At 52.4% G+C, this 22,562-nt stretch overlaps 1 protein-coding gene across 1 annotated transcript in view; it reads left to right on the top strand.

Moving 5' to 3' along the window:
• The window catches only part of CLMN (calmin), a 110,380-nt gene that overhangs the window by 60,214 nt on the left and 27,604 nt on the right, over window positions 1-22,562 (top strand). Inside the window, exons 2-4 of the mRNA XM_047079791.1 lie at window positions 13,413-13,474; window positions 18,501-18,596; window positions 21,544-21,627. Coding sequence (XP_046935747.1) covers window positions 13,413-13,474; window positions 18,501-18,596; window positions 21,544-21,627 — 242 coding nt within the window. The remainder of the gene's footprint in view (window positions 1-13,412; window positions 13,475-18,500; window positions 18,597-21,543; window positions 21,628-22,562) is intronic.

Genomic DNA, 22,562 nt, shown 5'->3' on the forward strand with positions numbered 1-22,562 from the left:
AAACCTCTCAGGAGTCATGAAGTTCACTTCAAGGGCAAGGGTGCTACGCGGCCCGGCGCCCTACTTCCTGAGAGCCAGTCAGACGCAGCTTAATTGGCCGTTCAGTTAAGCCAAGTGCCCAGTGCTAACGTGGGCCAGTCGTGGCCCTTGGCCGCTGTGCATGTGGGTGTTAGGCAGTCAGGCTCATCCTCTTGGTTCTTGAATGGGTGTGCAAAACATGCCGGCCTGGGAGAAATCCCTTCGTGGCAGCTCGGTGCCTCCAACAACCCCGTGGACTTAGACTCCAGCTCAGGCTCCCATTGGTAGAGCCTTAGTGACCTACCCTTCCAGGGCCAGCACACCGCAGGGCTGGCCTCCTCACTGATTCCTGGGTATCCTCACCCGGGCTTTCTTGGTTCCGGCCCGTTGGGTCCACCTGAGGCTCTGGCTCACAGGAATGGCCTGAACAGTGCTGGGAGCTGGGAGCTGCAGGGAGCAGGTGCAAACAGGGCGAAGACCCAGATTTTGCTCCTAGAGCCACGCAGGTGAGGGTAGATGGACAGATTTGAGGTCAAGGTTGCAGCTGGAACGTGAGTGATCCAGGCTATATCAGAACGGGTGTGGTGGTTTTGGAGGCCAAGTGCAATGAGCAGACTGGTAGATGGGTTTTCCACTCATTGAACAACATCTGTACTCATGTGCCAGGCACTGGGGCATGGCGGAGTAGGGGGCAGGGGCAACAGTAATGTATGAGAATCTTTCTATTAACGGATTTACTCGTTCACGTGTTCATTCATTGAGTGTACCCTACCTTCTTTTTTTAAAAGTTTTTTTAACGTTTACTTATTATTGAGAGACAGAGCATAAGCAGGGGAGGGGCAGGGAGAGAGGGAGACACAGAATCCAAAGCAGGCTCCAGGCTACGAGCTGTCAGCACAGAGCCCGACGTGGGGCTCGAACCCACAAACTGCGAGATCATGACCCGAGCCGAAGTTGGACGCTTGACCGACTGAGCCACCCAGGCACCCCAACCCTACCTTCTTGAACAAAGACATGTAAGGTGGCTTACCTGATCCATAAAACGAAAGGAAAATCAACAAGGGGCGCGTGGTTGGCTCAGTCAGTTAAGCGTCCAACTCTTGGTTTGGGTTCAGGTCGTGATCTCGTGGTTTTGTGAGTTCGAGCCCCACGTTGGGCTCTGCGCTGACAATGCAGAGCCTGCTTGGGATTCTCTGTCTCCCTCTCTCTCTGCCCCTCCTCCATTTGCATTCGCTCGCGCTCTCTCAAAATAAATAAAATTAAAAAAAAAAAAAAGAATCTCTTAACAGCAAAGCAAATAAAAGGAAATAAACCTGGCTGTGAGATTTTGGTTGCCCCCAACGAGGAAAACCTGAATATTTGCAGCAGCCTCTGCACCTTGGATGAGAAGCTGTTCCAGGAGCCGTTGGCGATAGGATCTGTCCCTTCTTTTGGTGGATTCCTGTGTTTTCGTCTGCTGCAAAAATGCGCAGCTTCATTTTCAAAGAAAAATTTGCCCCTAAGAATCCGGTGGCAAGAAACCTGCGACCAACCTGTGCCCCCTAAGAAGTCCTCCCTGTCTGGATGGAGGAATCGTAATCGTTTTCAGAAGCAGCAAAACCTTGTCAACCTCGTCGCTCACTAGGTGTTTCAGCAGCCTGAAAACCATCTACCAGGCTTTCTATCCAATCAGCTGCTATAGAGTATCTGTGTGCTTTTAGTTTCTTTCTAAAATGCTAAGATTTGAAAGACTGGAGGGGCACCTGGGTGGCTCGGTAGGTTGGGCATCTGACTTCAGCTCAGCTGGGAGCCCTTGGAGTTTGTGAGTTCGTGAGTTCGTGAGTTCGAGCCCCACAACAGGCTCACCGTTGTCAGCCTGTCAGCACAGAGCCCTTCGGATGCTCTGCCCCCCTCCCCCCTCTCTGTCCCTCCCCGGCTTGTGCCCTCCCCAAAATAAATAAATAATAGTAATAAAAGAAAGCCTGGAAACGTTTGGCCTCTGCTGGTGGCCCTTGCACTGTTGGTCACCTCCGATGGCCTGCCTTCCTGATGTCAAACTGAAGGCTGTCTATTTTGTTCTCTGTTTCCTCACTGTTGTACCTGCTGGACTTGCCCCTTTTCCAAAAGATAGCTTTGAGCTCGTGGAAGCCTGCTTTTGGAGAGGTGCTGAGCACCTCGTCCTGAGAGGCATTCCAGTACACTCTGGATGACAGCCTTAACGACAGGGTTGGATGAGAGGCAACCTTCAGTAAGCTTATTTAAGGACCTCTCCAACCGGAACACTAGACTGCCCTGAGGAACGGAGTAACCCTGGATTCCTCGTGGTGCTCAGAACATGGGAGAGAAGATTACGGTCCTTGAACAAAGCTTCATCTACTGAGAAACTTTACCTACAAGGTGGAGGTAGCCCATTTGATTAACTTTTTTTTTGTTTTTTTAACCTGTTTCCATTTAAACTTTACAGAAGAGGAGGGAAAAAAAATCAGCGATGATTTTTTTGGGGCCGTTTTTCTTCTTCCTTCCTTGGGTTCCTCAGACAAAGGAGGCCTTCAGTAGGGGTGAGGGAAGGGAGGAGCAGCCGCTATGATGGTCTTGGAGGAGGCTGGTTGCTGAAGAAGGAAAGCAAAGGCAAGAGGCACGTCCAAGTCTGGTTGCCCAAATGTTCTTTTTCTTTTTTCTTTTTTTTTTTCTTTTTTTTTTTTAACTTTTTAACTTTTCTTTATTTTTGAGAGACAGAGCGTGAGCAGGGGAGGGGCAGAGAGAGAGGGAGACACGGAATCCGAAGCAGGCTCCAGGCTCTGAGCTCTCAGCACAGAGCCCGACACGGGGCTCGAACTCACGAACCGTGAGAACATGACCTGAGCCAAAGTTGATGCTTAACACACTCAACTTGTCTGCTTCTTTCATTTCCCACATGCCTGCCACCCCCACCCCCACCCCACCACGGCTCCTGAAGCCCCAAAGTGAATTTTAAGAGTTGGGCTATGAGGTCCGGCCACCAGGAAGTCGTAGGACGGCCGCTTAAATCGGGCGGTGGAGCCTTTGCAGTCTAGAGCAGGGCTTGGCCGACCGCAGCCCACTGCCTGTTCATATAAATAAAGTTTTATTGGAACACAGCCATGCCCATTTACGTATTGTCTTGGCTGCTTTCCCACCAGGACCGCAGAGTTGACAAGTCGCTGGAGACCATGTGGCCTGCGGAGTCTAAAACGTTTACCGTCTGGCCCTTGACGGGAAAAATTGCCAACTCCTGGTCAAGAGCGGTGACTCTCGGCCCTGGCTCAGTGTCAGCATCACCTGGGGAGCTTTAAAAAATGCAGATGCCTGGGCCCCGCCCCCAGGGGTTTGGATTCAATTAGTCTGGAGTGGAGCCCAGGCATCCCTACATTTTAGTTTCCCCAGGTGACTGTCCTTTGCAGCCAAAGTTGAGAATCACACGTTTAGTCTCAGTGGGTTTTTGTTTTCTGTTTTTTTGTTGTTTTTTTTTAAGATTATAGAACTGGGATTTGCCATTCTCCAGGATTTCTACCCAAGGACAATGATCCAACCTTGACCTCAATGTCAGAGTGCAGCCCTTAGGTCTGAGCCACCTGTCTATTGCCTGAGGGAGACCTCTGATGATAAAATGCCTACAGTGACCCCGGGGACTAAATGTGCCTGAAGAGGGTTGGAGGTGAGCCGCGTTACGGTGAGGGGCCGAGTCTGTCCACATGCACGCCTGCACGCACACGGGGACACGCATCAGGGTGGCTCGTGTAGGTAGGTAACTGTTGTCCGTTTTCGAACGAACGCGTCTCGAGAAGGAACCCGTGTTGGGGCGCCTGGGTGGCTCGGTACGCTAAGCGTTTGACTCCTGGTTTCGGCTCAGGTCACGATCTCATGGTTGGTAGGTTCGAGCCCTGCGTCGGGCGGTACGCTGACAGTGCGGAGCCTGCTTGGGATTCTCTCTCTCTCCCTCTCTCTTCTACCCCTTCCTCACTTGCTCTCTCTCTCTCTCTCTTTCCAAAATAAATAAGTAAACTTTAAAAAAACAAAAGGAACCAGCGTTTCGTGACAGCGTTCATAACTGTCACCTCGGCACAGCTCGGTCCCAGGGCCCCAGCCCAGGCAGCTGGTCCTCTCTCCTGCTAATTAACGTGAAATGTTGGTGACACTTCCAGCTGGAGGAGAACCTGACACCTCTTGCCTTCCCCCATCGCAGGTTTCCAGCCCTACGTCTCTTGCTCAGGGTAGGAATTTAAAGTCGCACTGGTGTCACTTTTTGTTGGCAGGCGAGAGTTGTAAATGGGAATTTCACAGTTTGCTTTATCCCTCGCATTTAAAGCAAATATTAACCACCTTGCCTTCCGCGGTCTGTGTCTCCCATGTGGAGCCCAGTGCCTTCTGCCCTCCCGGCCGCTGTCCCCTTGGGGCCTGCTCTTTCTGGAGGCAGAACCGTGTCCACCAGCCAGAATAACCAACTCGTCCCGGTTTGCCAGGGCCTTTCCCTAGTTTTTAGCACTGAACGCACCGCGTCCCAGGACCCCCTCAGTCTCCCTCGGCGAAACGGGACAGCTGGTCACCCTGATACTTGGGATTCTCGCAATGGGTTTGCCTTTGTTCGTACTTGAAAACGTTGGTATGTCAGGTCAGGTGTGGGGTTTGTTGAAGACAGATGTGCTTAAAAATGCAAATTAAGGGACACCCGAGTGGCTCAGTCCGCTGAGTGCCCGACTTCTGCTTAGGCCGTGATCTCACGGTCTGTGGGTTCGATCCTCATGTAGGGCTCTGTGCTGACAGCTCAGAGCCGGGAGCCTGCTTCGGATTCTGTGTTTGCCCCTCCCTCACTCTCTCTCTGTCTCAAAAATATATAAACGTTAAAAAATATTTTAAAAATGCAAATTAAGGTCAAGAATAAGTAGCTGAACCCAGAGGTTGAGCTGATTCTTATGAGGCCTGTTTTGTGGATAAAACACCAGGTCAGCCTTTATCCTTCAGTTGGACAACCTGGGCATGAAACAGAATCTTCATGAAGGTCCTTCAGTAAGATGTTAGCTCTGAAGGGGTTGGACCAGCCCGGTGCCACGGGGAGAGTTTTGGCTTACGGTGACCGGGCTAGGGTCTTCTCCCAGCTGTACCGCCAAGGCTGGGGCAAGTCACGTGTCCTGGCTGAGGCTCGGCGCCCTCGGCCACCTCCGCAGGTGGCCGGGAGAATTCAACGGCGGACATCTGGTGATTCTCACTGTGTCAGGAAGAGGCTTAGCGTTGACTTCTTCCCTTCCTTCCTGGGGAGCCTGGTTCTCACTCGAGACAGATGTTAGGGGTAGCTGGGTGACTCAGTCGGTTAAGCATCCACCTCTCGGTTGCGGCTCAGGTCATGACCTCGTGGTGTGTGAGTTCGAGCCCCACATCGGGCTCTGCGCTGACAGCGGGGAGGCTGCTTGGGTTTCTCTCTCTCCCTGTCTCTCTGCCTCTCCCCCACTCACACCATCTCCGTCTCTCTCAAAATAAATAGATAGAACGTAAAAAAAAATGTCAAAAAGGCAAGCGTCCACTAGGGTAGGCAGCTGCCCCAGCAACAACCCCAAGATGCCTGTGTCTTCGCTCAGTGACCGCGTATTTCTGACTCACTGGGGTCCAACAGTGATATTCATCATCGGGCGCCGCTGCTGGGTGAACCTTGCCCAAAGGGGAGGCTCAGGAGTCCAGTCTCCTTCCCTCTTGTGACTCCGTCATCCTCTGTGTCCTTGGAACTGTCCCCGTGGGGATGGGCACAAAGCACCGAGGATCGTACAGGCCTCGTCTGAAAGTGGCGTACCTCAGACCCACTTACCTTCCGTCGGCCGGGACTCCGTGGCGAGGCCCCCACCACCTGCCAGGGGGGCTGGGAAATGTAGTTTGGCTGTGTGCCCAAGAGGAGAAGGAAACCGGGTTTGGCAAACACATGATAGCCTCTGTCACAGGACGTGTAGCCGCCTAATTCATTGGCCGTCAGGACCCGGTGGAGACATCCCCCCTTAATGAACATCTCTGTGTTTCCGAAGTAGGCTCCTACAGGAAGTCGTGGTTAATTTTACACAGGAAAGGGGTCTGGCTTCCAGTGATCTTCAAAATAAAGGGATCTCTTTATTGCAGGACTTATCAGGGCTTTTACTATACCGCTATTTCTCAGACTTATTGGACTCCTCTTTGGAGAGAGGCCTTTGAGAACTAGCAGTCTACAGAATGTGCTCCAGAAAACACTGCTTTAGAAGTTACTGAGAATTCAGAAGGCAGAACACTTTCACGAAAACACTGGTGTAAAAAAACATCCCCAACATTTGTGGTCCGTGATGGAGAGTTCAGTCCCGCAAGGATCTCGGTGTCAAGGGTCCATGCGGTGAGCCTCCGCGGTAGGTGAAGAGAATACTTTTCTGCCTTTCCTTCCTTCTTCTTTTCTTCCCTCCCTCCTCCTCTCCCTCTCTCCATCCTTCCTTGTGGGACCTGTCAGGACAGGGGTCCACGTCTTATTGTCCGTGGCTGAGCATCGTCATCATTATCGCCTCCCTGGATGGGTATGGGAATGATCTGTCCCGTGCCACTTAAATCCCCATCTCGATTTCAGCTGGACACGTCGGGGCAGCCGACCCGGTCTTCCCATCTGGGTGGATGTTAAAAATCCCTTTTCCTAAGCTTGGGTTTTTATGGCCGGCTGGCGTCATCCGTCATCATAAAAGTGGACTGAGATTTAGCACTGAGGTTAGACAGAATCACTCACAGAGAAAACTAGAGCGGGTTTATTTTTTTTTTTTTATTTCTGTTACAGGCACCAGCCTAAATATATATGTATATATAGCTTAAACCTTAATTTGCTGTGTAATTGGGACTAGTTCTTTGGAGCCCTGGGTTATGGGTTTTGGAGCAGCCGAGAAGCAAGGGCACGGCGGGGCAGGACGTGCTATGTTAATTGGTGGCCTCTGGGACCCGAGAGAGAATTGGATTTAAGTCCCCGGTTAGAATGCGCTTGGCAGCTTTCTTGGAGTCTCCCCGGGTACATACCGGGGAGACCACCAGTCTGCACGGGCGGCTCAAGCAGGGCTCCATCCCGATGCCCCCGGGCGCATCCGCGACGTGCACGAGGGACGGAGGAGAACAGGCAGCACGGGAGTCACAGAGAGGGTGACAGAGCTCTGGTGGCTCTGGCCTGCCGCTTCTCTGTACGCTTGTCTGTAGTAAGTCTCGCGCCGCTCGGCCTCCGGTCCCGGCGAGGGTTTTGCATTTTATTACCAGAGTCTTGATAAAAGGGACGCAGGTCAGAGCAAACACGCGGGGAGGAAAAACAAAGGAAATTAAACGCAGAATCGCTGCTGGTGCAAGCCACATGGAGGCCTTGGCTTTAATACCACCAGAGCCGGTGGGGGGAAGTGGCCCCCAGGAGTCGGAACCAAAGGGACGTTGGCCTGGTATTCCTGAAGCCTGGCCCCTCTCCTGTTTAAAAAGAAATTGCCGTTTAATTTGTTTCTGAGTTTTATGTCTCAAGTGAACCAGCATGGGGCCACGTAATGAGGTTGTGTTTCTGGGAGGTGTTGAAAGACGGGAAAAGAGCAAACACGGCGTCCAGACGGGGTGGCCGAGGGTTCCCGGGGGGGGGGGAGGTCCAGCAGCCCCGGGGCCGGAGGGGCCGGTGGGGGCTTCCCCGGGCGCTGGCCTCCCTGGGTGCCGGCTTCTGTGGGGCCAGAGGTGCCCTCGCACGGTCTGGTGGCGGTCCACCTGGCGACCAGCTGGAGGGAGCGGCCTCTCCATCTCTGTTTAAAGACCCCCGGGGCCAGCCCCAGCCGATGGAGGAGGGTGGCCTGGCCGAAGGGGGCCGAGGAGGACTCTTCGAATGAGAGAGGGTCTGAGCCACGGAGAAGAAGAGCGTTTGGCAAGAGTGGGAGAGTCTCTGTGAGCATCTCAGGGGGTTGGGCAAGAGCTTGCCAGAGGAGGAACCCCTTAGAGATCGTCACAGGCGGGGGCTGTGGCTGTCCCCCGGGGCTGAGATGGCCTCCGTATAGTGCCACGCTTCACGGCAAACGGTGCAGGCCGGGGCCTTGCCCCTGCACAAAACAGAAGCAGAGGTGGGAAGGTGTCGGGCCTCCCACCCCCCTGGCTGCCCCCACCCTCCCTCCTGGACGGAGATGGGTGGGTGAAGCCTTGGCCCTCAGCGCCCCTCCCACTGGGGACGGGCAGAACCCACCAGCCGTAGCCCCTGCCCTGGATGACCTCGCTGTCCCAGTCCTGTGTGTGTGACCCCCGCCCCCCCTTCCTTGCTGCCGCCTCCCGAGCACCGACCCGCCCGAAAGGAGCCCGGCCCCGTGAGGAGTTAAGAAAAGCCATCTGCTGGGCCACGCTTGTGCCCGTGGCGGGCCACGAACCGTGAGGACAGGTAGGTCTGGCCCCTGAGCCGTGACACACACCTGTCGCGCTGCCGGGTGACCTGCCGGATGGCTTTAACGCATGGTGCCCTCCCCGCACCGCGGGGAGGCCCTTCCGTGGCGGGGTAAGGCCAGCTCAGGTGCATCCGACCCTCGCAACCCCATGATGCGGGGACTATGACCCACTGTGTAGATGGGTAAACGGAGGCACTCGGGGACGGTACTGGCAGACCTCTCGTTTGCTGAAGCTTTTCCCCGTATTCTGCGGCAGGGAAGGCTGACACTGGAACAGCCTGGGTGGTCCCTTAGGCCCTCCAGGGCTTCTCACCCTTGGTGCCGCTGACACCCTGGGCCGGAAAAATCTGTATTGTGGTAGGGGGCCGTTCAACAGCATCCCTGGCCTCAACCCACCTAGATGCCGGTCCGAACCCTTCCGCTTGGTCGTGACAGTCAAAAATTCTCCAGATGCCACCGGATGTCCCCAGGGGCCGAGGCACCTCTGCTTGAGCACCGCTGGGGGCACTCCAGCCTTTCCAAGGCGCTCCCAACATGGGGAGTGGGGCGAGGGCAGCTGGAAAGCCGGAGGACTTCCTGGAGGTGGCCTTGGGGCACTGAGACCACCAGCCTGGCCGAGGAGGAGAGCGGCGAGGCCACAGCCCGTCCGTCTGCCTCCCGCCTCTCGCCAGGCTGGGTGGCGCTCCCAGCTGGCCTGCCTGAATGGACGTCACAGAATGAGCGTCCCCTGCAGGAATTCTGGTCTGCAGTCCTCCTCGTCAGTTCTGGTTCATCTCGCAGGGGAGTCAGAGACCCCCCCCCCGCCAAACTGTATGAATTCAGTGACTAAAGGCCACTATCGGGAAGAGCCCTTTGGACAACGAAGGAAAAAGAAATGACGTTTGTCTTGCCCGTTGCCGGTAGGCAAGCCCGGGAGACATATGTGTGTCCCCCTTTTTTCGTCTGCAGTTGGGCTTGTGTACCTGGCCCCAGGCCGCCTGCTCCTACGCCAGGTGGCACGCCAGTCACATCCTCCACCCTGCCTGAAGGTGGCCAAGAAATTGTGCCACTTGTCTCTTCCCAGTAAGACCAGGTTTTCAAAGCGTGCAGTATCTCGCCCACAAGCTGGTTGAATGCAGGTTCTCAGGCCTTGGGGCCAGAGAGCGTGAGTCAGCAGGTCTTGGATAGGGTCCAGGGATTAGCATTTTAACTGTCACCCCAGAACCTCGTGATGTTAGCGATCCGTGGACCAGACTTCGAAAAATGCCACGGCGTTAGCTGATCATACTGAATTGTGTATGTGAATATCTTGGTGCTTTAGCTGTGTGTGTGTGTGTGTGTGTTTGTGGTTCTAAAAGGAATCAGTAAAATATCAATAGTGGTGATCTGTGAGTGTAATGTGATTTCAACAGATTTTAGACATGTCTCTTTACCCTGTCTTGTTTTAATTTTTTATCATGAGCATATGTTTATAAACAGATAAGCCATCAACCCTTTCTCGTGGGTGGGGAAGGGCAGAAATATTATAGAGGAAATATTACCTAGGAAAGAGGTTTAGCGGAAGCGTGGACATAGGGACAAAAGGGCGCGGTGTCAATGAATCTGTTTTAACTCCCAAGTCAGCGTCTCCCACTCCGTGGCTCCCAAGTCCTGAGCTGGCCACAAGTGGTGGCCTGGAGAAGGGAGGAAGGTCACATTTTGAAATTATCTGTTCTTGGTAAAGCAGGGGCCCGAGTCACACGAGGGGATTTGGGAGGGTGGCCTTGAGCCAGAAGGCTGTGCCTTCCTCTCTGTCTCTGTCTCTCGGGGCCCCTGTCCAGCCAGCTCCTCCCGTTCCACGCTGCCCGGGCACTTGGACGCGCCCCGGCCAGCCAGGCAGACCCGGTGATGGCGATTTTACAACCCTGTTACTGCCCCGCCGTTGCCCAGCAAACCCGCACCGGGCCCCACAAACACTCCGTGAGAAGGCCAGACCCTTCCAGAAAAATGGTTCCCTACACCTTTACAACGTGATAGGTGCGGCGGAAAGAAAGGGGCCACTGGATTTATGGAAACTATATAAAGTTTACGGAGTCTTGGCAGGCCAGAAGTAGAAAGAGCCTGCAGGATGGGGGTGGGCATTTCGAAATGGAGAAGGTCACGATCAGACTTTTGTGGTGAGACACCGAACAAAATACTGCGATTCCAGGGCTTGCGGTGTGGCTGTGAGATCAGCCACCGGGGCTGCCTTTTGAGGTGATGCCCTGGAATCTTCACCGCATGCCCGTGAGGAAGGCGCAGCTTTCCCCCTTCTGTAGAGGGGAGACTGAGGCAAAGGGATTTTGAAAGTCAGGAACTTGCCCAAGGTCGCACAGCTAGTGGTGTGTGTGGCTCTCCGCTGGGTGTTCTGAGGCAACCCAAATTCTCACCGTCTCTCTCTCCCCTGTGTATTGAGCGATGTGTCCCAGTTTCAGGTTCAGAAATTATGGTCTCCATTCCCTATTTCAGTTTGGGACTCATCTGTTATTTGTGATTTAGTTTCACGGTCCCCTGGTATCTTCAGTCATCACGTTCCCCTCCCGTGGGTCAGCTTTGCTGTCGAAGCTAATCTGTGCTCAGATTCCCACCCCCCCGCCCCCCAGGCCATGGCTGGAATGGAAATGAGGCCTCCCACAAGTTGACTGTGGACCAGGGCGGGGCTGGGACACTGCCCTTGCCTACAGGAGCCCCTCCGTGTCCCACTTCTACCGTGAGATCCTCATAGGACCCCCAGAGGAGTACCCCCTGGGGTCTGAAATCACCTCCCCTCATCCCCATCAGCCCTGGAAATTTCTTATTTCTCCTTGCATATGTGCCCTGTAGCATCCATGTTTTCTCTCCTACTTGGCTGTGAATTCTTGGAGTACAGATTCAAGCATTTTTTTTTTTATTCTCTGATTTTGCCCACAGGGTCTGGTGTAGTTCCTGGCATGTAATGGTTATGGACTAAGTATCAGCTGGGAGAATGGAAGGAAGGATGGATGGATGGATGGATGGATGGATGGGTTGAAGGAAGGAAGGAACGATACATGGTTGGATGGATAGATGGATGGATGGATGGATGGATGGAAGAAAAAAAGGAAGGAAGGAAGGAAGGAAGGAAGGATGGATGGATGGATGGATTGAAGGAAGGAAGGAAGGAAGGAAGGATACATGGTTGGATGGATAGATGGATGGATTGAAGGAAGGAAGAAAAGGAAGGAAGGATGGATGGATGGATGGATGGATGGAAGGGAGAAAAGAAAGAAGGAACGTTGGATGGGTACATGGTTGGCTGGCTGGCTGGATACATGGAAGGAAGGAAGGAAGGAAGGAAGGAAGGAAGGAAGGAAGGAAGGATACATGGTTGGATGGATGGATGGACAGACAGATGGGGTGGGTGGATGGATAGACACCCACTTCCTTCCACACAGTTAAACCAGCCGTCCAAACGAGGTTCTCTCAGGCTTTCACTGAATGCACTTCTGTTTCAGGGGACGTCCTTCGCTCTCCCTGAAGCCATATGGAGAAACCAGCCTGAGTGTTTGAATGTGTGTGTAAATACTTTACAATCCCATAAACTTGTTTAAAGACAGGTGGGGGTGAAAGTATACACCGGGGCAGCCTTTGGGGAGGGCAATTTGGAAGTAGCTATTAAAATTGTAAATGTGCCCACCACTAAGACCCTGCAGCCCCGCTTTTAGCTGTCAGGCCTGAGACAGATTCGTCTGCTTGTGCACAAAGAACCAGGCAGCAGGGCACTCGTGCAATCGTGCTGGCTGCAACACGGCCCGTAACAGTGAGAAAGCGGAAAGAGCTAAGTGCCATCAACCGAGGGACGGCCGCTAAGCTCTGGAACACCCACGCCATAGAAAATGATACACAGGCAGAAAGGTCTCAAGTGGGGCTGGGGTCAGGGCACTCTCCAGTCTTCTGGAAAGCTCCGAGACTCTGTAGCTCATGGCCCTCAGCAAATGCTCCCCCCCCCCCCGCAACCCCGTTTCTACCCACCTCTTTTCCCTTCTTCCTCTTCTACCCACGAAACACAGTTTACTGGGATTAGCTCTTGAGTTCTTACACCGACTTGCTAAGTGACCTTTTCTTACAGCAAAGGAGGAAAAACGAGAGAAAAGCAGTTACGCGCCTAAGTACTGTCTGCTGGATCTTCAATTAAAAAGATTGAAAGGCACAATATTAAAATTTGATTTATGGGCACCGCTATCTACCTAATAATGAGGCCGAGAGGAAAAAAGAACCATAGCCATTACAGAAAACCGTAGCCCTTTTTCTCCCCTGGGAGATAAATTGCCTCCCATTTTCTTATTGCTAAAGAAACGTGAAATGGTTTTAAGCACATGCGACGCGTTCTTCCAAAATGTTGAAATCCAGAGCTGAGTGATTCAGGAGTCATCTGGCTCAGACATTTCAAGGAAGCTTCCAGAGTGGCCTAGCAGCTGGGCTGCGGAGGCTGCTTCTGTGTCCGGCCGAGCACCCAGACCTAGGCGCTAGCCCCCCTTACCCAGGGTCCGGGTCCTAGGCAGCCAGCCGGCCAATGCCACACACAGAATCCAGGTCCGGGTCCCAACTTGGCTGTATTTAAGCTATTTAATCCTCCGTTTCTTAATCTGTAAAATGGGAGTAACCTTACTAATTGTGTGACAGTTTTGTTCCGTGTGTCTGAATTCATGGCTATTTAAAAACCATTGTTTGAATGTTTATTTTTGAGAGAGAGGCAGACAGACAGAACAGACGGAATGTGAGCAGGGAAGGGGCAGAGAGAGAGAGAGAGAGAGAGGGAGCCACAGAATCCGAAGAAGCAGGCTCCAGGCTCCGAGCCGTCAGCACAGAGCCCAAGGCGGGGCTCGAACTCACAAACCGTGAGATCGAGACCTGAGCCGAAGTCAGATGATTGACTGAGCCACCCAGGCGCCCCTGAATTCATGGTTATTTATTCTAGTGAAGATGCCGTGGGTTGGGCTGGGGATGAGCAGGGTTTCAAGCGTTTTGCACACAGTTCTTTATACCCAGCTAATGGCTTTTCTTTGTTTTCAGTTGAGAGGGAAAATGTGCAGAAGAGAACCTTTACTCGATGGGTAAATCTCCATCTAGAGAAGGTAAGCGGGGCGCGTGGGTTTTTGTTAAGTGACAGATTCATCCGCGACCGAGCGCACAGCCCCGTAGTGCGGGGAGGGGGGGAAAGGGTGGCTCTGTATTTCCCGCTGTCGTTTTCTGCGCCCGTTTCGTTGAAACGTCTGCTTGAGTACCTTTAACCACCAAGTGTCAAGCTCAGTGCTGGGAACGTGGTTCTGCCATCATGGGGTTGTCAGCCCAGTTGGGGAAGGAGAGGGTCTCTCTTTAAATAGGAATCAATGAACAAATGTTAGAAGACATTTATTACTGAACACCCCAAGGGCTTTCCTGGACACAGGGACTGGGGTGGGGACAGGGCTGGGCTTCCCGTACTAGGGGGATGGCAGGGGATTCTCAGCCAGAGCCATTTGTAGGTATCCGGATTGATGTATGCAAGGACTCGACACCTTGTAACAAAGCCAGATCCCCTGGTTAATCACATAATGTTGCTTTCGATCAACAGTGTGACCTGCCCCGTTTGGTGCATCAGGCACCCCGCTTAGTGCAGCACACATCTCCTTCTATCCCCATGACAACCCTCATCCCCCGGCTGGGGAAGGAGAGATTCTTTTTCTCTTCATAAGACAGCTGATTTATCAGGATTCATTTCACTCCTGTCATTTCTTCTTAAATTCCACGATCTGCTTCTCCAAATAGACGCAGCCCCGTCGCCTCATCTCCTTGTAGAGCTGGTAGCGTTCTCAGTGAGGTTAGGCGGATGGATTTTCTTCTCTCCACCTGAAAGGTACGAGAGCAAGTATTGACTGCCCGTGGAGTTAACCCCAAAGAAAAGTTCATGGAGGAAATCGCTGAAATGATTAGATCCCCGAGAAAAGAACGGTGGTTTCTCGGAAGCGCGGCGCTTGACCAAAATTCTAATTCGTGTAGTTTGCCTTTAGACCCGTAATATTTCCCGAGCAGCCCTTGACCACCCACACCTCTACTCGGCACCTAGACGATGGGCTCCCCTTGACCCAGGAGGACTCCCGACCTCCTTGGGATGAAGCACCGTAAATCATTTGCCAGTTGTTTTGACTATTGGTACATTTTCGGCAGTGCTCATAAAGCGAAGTGTTATTTTTGGAAAAAAAGGAAAACCGTTCCCCCGATCTGAGTTCGCCGAACTCCTAAATTAATGCCTGATGTGCGTCAGGATAGCTGGAAATTCCTCCTGGCGGATGGAGTGTGGCTATGGCATACTTCTTTTTCTTTCTTTCTTTCTTTCTTTCTTTCTTTCTTTCTTTCTTTCTCTTTTTCTTTCTTTCTTTCTTTTTTCTTTCTTTCTTTCTTTCTTTCTCTTTTTCTTTCTTTCTTTCTCTTTCTTTCTTTCTTTCTCTCTTTCTTTCTTTCTTTCTTTCTCTTTTTCTTTCTTTCTTTCTTTCTTTTTTTCTCTCTTTCTTTCTTTCTTATTGAAAAATAAATACAGAAAAGGACAGCGGGTAAGGCCCCAAATACCCACGCACTCACTCACCACCCTCGGCGAGCCTCTGTGAGCATCCTCCTATCGGGGATTGCCTCCGTGGCCACGCTCCTGTCCCTTTTCCGGGGCAGGTGGGTAGCCCCGCTCTGAGGATAAATCAGATAGCACCTGAAACCGATGCCTAATAAACAGGGCAAAATTAACAGCCATGTTTCCAACCTTGAGACTTTCAAGGCCAACCTTTCATGTAAAGGAAACCCGGGAACCCCTCGGGGACTTGGGTTTAACTGCAATTTGAAGGCCGTTAGAAATATTTACTGAGTCTTGGGCTTCTGGAAAAATTCCTTAATTTACCGAAGGAGTTAGATCATGAAGAAAGCCCTGGGGGTGCTGTTTACTCGGCCATACCGATCTCATGAAGCCCGTGGAACGTTTGGGGCCCGAGCAGTGTTTTCGCTGGAACAGATTCAATTTCTCCTTCTGCCATCTCGCAGGATGGACTCTGGCCAAGGCCCCATTTGCTGCCGCCGAGGCTCTTACAGACACTGTCAGTGGAAATTACCCTCCAGATTCAACTCAAAAGCAAGGCTTGGCCACGGCCGGGGCTGGTAACTGGAAATTTTGTTAGTCCATCTATCAGGGGGTGTTCTGTTCGGGCGTCACGTTTTCTGCCTCGCATTAGCAGGAATAACATTTTCGTGAGAGTCTCCGTAACCCGACGCCGTCATGTTCCGTGTGGAATGTGCCCAAGGATCTGTGGGAGTTTGCAAAGAAAATAATTTGCCTCTTGGTTCAAAGTCGCTGTTGCCCTTGAAGCAAATCCCTCTTCTGTGCACCTGTGGGAGGAATCGCCCTGTATTTGGACAAACTGGGGGTCAAGGGGCTCGTATAAGGGGTAAGGAAATGCCACCTTCCTTAATAAAAAAATTTTTTTTAATTTAAAATAAAAAAACAAAAAACAAAAACAGGAATTCTCCAAAGCTGTCACGGGAAGGAGGCCTTCCCGGAGGGAAAAGGTGCCCAGACCAAAACTCCTCCATGTTTCTGAGACTTCCCTCACCCCTGGGTCTCTGGCCGGTTACAGAGATCGTGTCTCCTGTGTGAACACCTCATTCATGTACCCAGGAGCACAGAGAGCGAGGGCCCTGCCCAGCTGTTCTAATGTTGCCAAAAACCCCACTACCAAAAGGGAAACAGAGAATCACGCTGGGGGTGGGGCTTATTAAAAATACACATTTCTGGGGCGCCTGGGTGGCTCAGTCGGTTGAGCGTCCGACTTCGGCTCAGGTCATGATCTCGCGGTTCATGAGTTCGAGCCCTGTGTCGGGCTCTGTGCTGACAGCTCGGAGCCTGGAGCCTGCTTCGGATTCTGTGTCTCCCTCTCTCTCTGCCCCTCCCCTGCTCTCACTCTCTCTCTCTCTCTCACTCTCTCTCAAAAATTAAATAAACATTAAAAAAATACACATTTCTGGAACCCCCGTTCCCTGAGATTCTGTACAGTAAGTTCTAAACATACTGCATTGAAGGAGGTATTATCAAGCTGGTTCAGTCAACAGAAACCGTTCTTCAAGCAAAGTGTTACTTGGAACCCTAAAGAAAGGCCAGTAAGAACGGAGCCTCTCTGATCGAAGGGGGTGCAGCGGGTCAGACTCTTTCTCGGCACCCCTCGGTCCCCACAGGGGACCCTGAAGCTGCTCCAGTAAAGCCTAGGGTTCCGGGAAACACATTTGCAAATCCCGGTGCTGGAGCGCCTGACCGGCAAGTTCCAGACAGCCCCGGGAGCTCCGGGCCACACGTCCAGCCAGACTCTTGGTGGACACAGTATGGTGCCAGTTCCCCTAGACAGTGGACCTCTCCGGCTTTTCCCACCCAGGCCCCCTTCACGCTCCAGTTCATGTGAGCACAGTTGCCTCTGCCCCCAGCGAGAGGCCGGAACTTGGGCGAACCCGGTAAACCCAGAAAGAGAAGCCAGTGGGGTGGAGAGAGGGAGATTCAGGGCCGTTCCCTGTGGAAGGGTTCCAGCCAAGGATCATCTCCTTTTTCCCACTTACAGCCCTGAGACATGCACCCCCTGGATGAAATGCCTCACTGCAGAGAACACCCCGAGACTCTGCAGGAAAGAAGCCACTTAACAAGCTGGTTCTCCTGACTCATTCATCTGGGAAGGCAGGAGTTGTGCCAGGCAGTGTCCCTACAGGATCTCGTTTCATTTTAGCCCCTGTGCTCTGAGATCTTGCAGAACAGGCCTCTAAGGCCCAGGGAGGGTCAGGAAGATGCCCGAGTCCCTGTTGAGGGTAGATCCTAGACTTGAACTCAGGTATGTCTGACTCCCTTGCTTCTCAGTGGAGCAGGTAAGAAGTTCGTCCTGAGATAACATTGGTTTCCTTAAGAAGCCAGTTTTGTGGAGGAACAGAGACAGTGGCATTCAGAATGCTGATGAACTTTTTAAGGGGCTCCTGGGTGGCTCAGTCGATTGAGCGTCCCACTCTTGATTTCAGCTCAGGTCATGATCCCAGGGTCATGGGACCCAGCCACGTGTTGGGCTCTGTGCTGAGCGTGGAGCCTGCTTAAGATTCTCTCTCTCTCCCTCTCTCTCTCTCTCTCCTCTGACCCTCTCCCCCCACCTCTATCTCTAAAATTAAAAGAAAAATGCTGATTAACTTTTTAGTATGATTTTAGTTAGTTTGATCGGTAAGAATGTATTATTTTTGTATCTAAACATATAAATAGACAAGAACATCTACAGATAAATCAGCCTCCCAACCTTTGACTTCTGAACAGGCCTACACATTTGGTGGGGACGAAGGGTCCCCCCCCCCCAGCCGTCCAGCCACTCGGGAGACCAGCAGTCTGTCAACCCGGCCCCCACTGCCCCCAGCTGAGTCACACACGCTAGCGACCTTCCTGGCTTCCTCTGCCGAGGGTCCCACCACCTCTGGAGTTAGACTGAATCTTGAGGCGTCAGCTGGCACCTCAGGAAGATGCACATACAGAGACGAAGCAGTATCGGAGATGGGGGGGCGAGGGAGGGGGAGCCCTGCTGACGTCTGTACCGAGGCCCAGAGGGTCACTGACCCAGGGTCATGCCATCGTGGTGGGGATCCGGGCACCGCCTGTCCGCAGCCAGTGAGTCCCGATGAAGACACAGGACTGACTGTACAAAGAGCCGATTTGACCAAACACTGGGCATGTCACCTAGCCTCTTTGAGCCTCAGTGTCCCCAAATCTAAAGCGAAGGGCTTACACCAGGTAATTTCACGTGAGTCCTACTGGCATTATTTTATTCTTTGGAGGCCTGTCATCAAGACATGCCATTTCTTTCTCCCCTTAAAGAGAAGCGTGGATACAATGGCACTTGGGGGGGGGGGTCTCAGATCTCAGGGTCCCAACGCCCTCCAGGTCACTTGTTTGAGCTGCGCTCTGGTGCTGAGTCTCCTCCTTGATTTGCCGGCACCCTCTCGCCCCCAGGGGCTGCCCGCAGACAGATCTGGGGGTCCGGACGTCTTCCCTTGGGGGAGAATTGAAGCTTGGGAACAGTTTTGGGGATTATACGGGTCACTAATCAGCTTCCTCCCCCCCTTCTTCCACAGTGCGACCCACCCCTAGAAGTTAAAGATTTATTCATTGATATCCAAGATGGCAAAATCCTAATGGCTTTGTTAGAAGTCCTGTCTGGGCGGAATCTGGTACGTATGTCACGAAAGGGTCAGGGAGAAATAAAAGGCGAAGGCAAACACTGATCAAGGTTTCTTTGCAGCACAGAACTGTACGTAGGTGCACCCACCTGGCCATGCGTGGTCCTGTGACAAGAAACTTAGGAAGGGTGACATTCCTTTCCCAGTGACCAAGAGTGATGCAATCACGTGTAACGAAGCAGTGTCCTCCTTTTTTTTTTTTTAAGTAAATATACTTTAGTAAGTAAATAAATAAATGCCCAGTGTTTTCTGTAAGTCTTTGAAGGGTAAAGATTGGAACTAGATCGTTATACTTTAGCTCTTCAGCCATTGTATTAACATGAAGGATAGGAAGGATCCGGAAGATTGAGGAGAAAGTTGTCTTGCCAACTGAATTCCATTACAACTGCTGGCTTCTAGAACCTTCTCAGTAGTATAATCATTCCCCTTATCTGCGGAGGATACATTCCACGACCCCCAGTGGATGCCTGAAACTGCGGACAGTACTAAGCCCCATATATACTGTTTTTTCCTATACATACATCCCTCTGATTAAGTTCAATTTATAAATTAGGCACATTAAGAAGCACCTGGGGGGCTCAGTTGGTTAAGTGGCAGACTTCGGCTCAGGTCATGATCTCACGGTTGGTGGGTTCGAGCCCCGCGTCGGGCTCTGTGCTGACAGCTCGGAGCCTGGAGCCTGCTTCACATTCTGTGTCTTCCTCTCTCTCTGCCCCTCCCCTGCTTACACTGTCTCTCTCTCTCTCTCTCAAAAATAAAGAAACATTGAAAAAAAATAAATTAGGCACATGAAGAGATTAACAATAATAAATTAGAAGAATTACACCAATTCACTGTAATAAAAGCTATTTGAATATGGTCTCTCTCAACGTACTGTACTCGCCCTTCTTGTGACAATGGGAGGTGATAAAAGGCCCATGTGATGAGGTAAAGTGAGGTGAGTGACGTGGGCTCTGTGACATAGCATGAGGCCACTGTTGACCCTCTGACCACTCGTCGGAAGGAGGATCATCTGCTTCCGGGCCGCGGTTGACCGCGGGTGACAGACTGGTGAAAGTGAAAGCAAGAGTAAGGAGGGGCCGCTGTATAAGCCACATTGAATTGAACCAGCCCGTCTTGAGGTTCATTGCCCTTGGGACCCTCACCATACATGTCCATGTAGCTTATGTCTGCTGTGTGTGGGTTGGTTATCTCTCTCCCATTCCCCGAGCGGGGGTGCTCAACCTCAATGCTGTTGACATTTTGGGTCCGACATTTGCAGTCCTGGGCACTGCATTCATGGTCTCTACCCCCTGGGTGCCAGGAGCACCCCCAGGTGTGACAGCCAAAAATGTCACTAGATACTACTGCCAGATGTCCACGGAGAGGGCACGATGACCCGGCCGAAATGCCAGTGGTGGTGACGTCGAGAAACCCTTCTGTAGAGTCTAGTGTTTGACGTGGCATCCGTGAGCCGTTGTGGCTAATGCGGGTCCCAACTCTACCGGCCCGCTGCCCACATCCAGTTCTAGCTACAGGCTTGAAGTCAAGAGCCCCTCCTGTTTTCAGATCTAATGTAGCTAGAATCTCATCACACCCCTTAACTCTTCCTGTCTTCACCCTCCCAAAAGCAAAACGGGAGACACCTGTTAGCAGCTCCGGGGGGCTGTGCAGAGTCACGTCGTGAACTCTCACCAAGGGTGGACTCATGGAGGTCAAAACCGTGTTGGTGTCTCAGCAGGTCCCGCAATGAGCCAACAGCACAGTCCCCACAGAGCTCCCTGAGAAAGCGTATCCAGTTCCTTGCTCTGTGTTCACAGCAACACAAGCTCCCACTTTGCTGCCGGGCCACTGGCCGATAGATGCCATGTCGTTGCTGGGCCTGTGTTGGGGGCCTTCGGTTCTGGAGCCCGGCTGAGAATAGGCCTCTGCTTACCCGTGAGCTTCCACTGGTTTGCCTTGTAATGTCGGCCAGCCGTCTGGAGGTGCTTCGGTGAGCTTCAGGGTGGGAGAGTCTCCTTGGGATATTCAGCTGCTGTTGTTAAAATTTTAGCTTCTGCAAGCAGCTCTCTTCCTCTCTGTATTTGCCTCCTAGCTCTCTCTCTCTATCTTTCTGTTTCTGTCTATAGTTCTCTCTCCTCTATCTCTCTCTGCCTGCCTGTCTCTCTCTCTGTCTCTCTTGTCTGTCTCTCTCTCTCTCTACCCCTCTGTTTCTGTCTGTATTTCTCTCTCCTCTCTCTCTGCCTGTCTGTCTCTCTCTGTCTCATCTGTCTCTCTCTCCACCTGTTTCTGTATTTCTCTCTCTTCTCTCTGTCTCTGCCTGCCTGGCTTTCTGTCTCTGTGTGTGTCTGTCTCTTGTCTCTCTCCATCTTCTGTTTCTGTCTGCATTTCTCCCCTCTCTCTGTCTCTGTCTCTCTCTGTGTCTCCATCTCTGTTTCTCTGTCTCAGTATCTCTGCCTGTCTGTCTGTCTCTGCCTGGCTGTCTCTGTCTGTCTGTTTCTCTCTCTGACCTGGGATAAGTGTCCACAAAGCTCTCGGCCGGAAAACTGAAACATCTGCCGCCTCTAGGAGGGACCTGCTGGGTGATTTAGCAGCTGCGGGGATGCCCCGGCCGATGCTCCCTGCCTGACAAAACCGTCAGAGCAGCGAGGAGAACACATCCCTGGAGGTCTCCGGAGAAGGAGGAATGTCAAAGCCAGGAGCCGAGTCAGAGAGAAAAATTTGACAAATCTGTCCCCTGTGTAACCTGCCTGGGCACCCCCTTCCCGCACAGACTCAAGTGAGTTAAGTCCCCAGAACCATAAATAAGCTGGATTTCAGCTGCGAGCCCCTAACTGTCTCTTGAGATTAATGCGAACACGGTAAAGACAAAGAAAGGCACACCGCCACCCCCCCAGCACCACCGGGCATTGAGAGTCTCGTGGGGCTCACTTCTCCTTTGCTCTGTTCTGTGTTGCAGCTGCATGAGTACAAGTCCTCATCCCATCGTATTTTCCGGTTGAACAACATAGCGAAAGCACTTAAGTTTTTGGAAGATAGCAATGTAAGTATTTGAAACACACCTGCTTTTCTTGGGACGAAAGGGACATAATTTGAAGTTCAGTGCCGGTCGCGGGAGAAAGCGTGAAAGGGGGACCCTGCGAAAATGGCAGAATGAAACTAAGTTTCAACCTAACGGGACTCACTCAGGTAATCCTTCAGCTGGAGAGATGGTCCTGGCCTCCCTGCCCGCCCCTCTCTGATCACCTAGACGCCGACTCTGACGGACGCCCAGCCTGGAAAGGGCAGCCCAGGGCACTGACTGGCTCACTGGCCCTTAGCAGCTGACGTTTGCTTCTTTATCCCTTTGAATAGTAGGACCGTGGGCACGCCACCTTGGGCGACTCTCTCTTAGAACACAGACTATCTGAGAAGCAGGAGCAAAGTGGGGCTAAAGGAGATTGGGGGGAGAATCCCAACATGTCTTCTTGGATAGAACTCTCTAGATTTAAATTGGTTCTCTCTGTGCTTTCGGCTCTGTTTCGTGTCCTTCACAAACGAGCAGGGATGGTCTAGAGGGGAGAAATTTCCAGAACTCCTCTTTTGTTAAGTTTCACCTGTTAACCCGGGTCAAAGGCCCTCTCGGCTTGCCCGATGCATCGGCACGTGCAGTAAGACTTCAGCAGGCGTGATCCACTTGGGGTTCCTGATGGTGGGCAACAGCAGCTGACCTTGGCTGACGTCAGCAGAAAAGGAATTTGTTAAAAAGCTGCCCAGTAGTGCACAGAATGCCCTAGTAGACTGCGGAGTCGGGGAGGGGGCCCAGGAATTCACGGTGCCAGGACCGCTGCAGACCCGCCTCCCCCCAGCGCACAGCCACTGCTGTTGTCCCCGCTGCCTCTGGGAGAAGAACGTCACTGCCTCCGCCCGGGAAGGAGCTCTCAGCGTCACACATTCAGATTCGAAGGCCTGGGCTGCCGTGCCTGGATCCCACGCACG

This window comes from Lynx rufus, unplaced genomic scaffold (assembly GCF_022079265.1).
Source record: "Lynx rufus isolate CCGP_SWC_20201006 ecotype Redwood Valley unplaced genomic scaffold, mLynRuf1.p SCAF_17, whole genome shotgun sequence".
Lineage (NCBI taxonomy): Eukaryota > Metazoa > Chordata > Mammalia > Carnivora > Felidae > Lynx > Lynx rufus.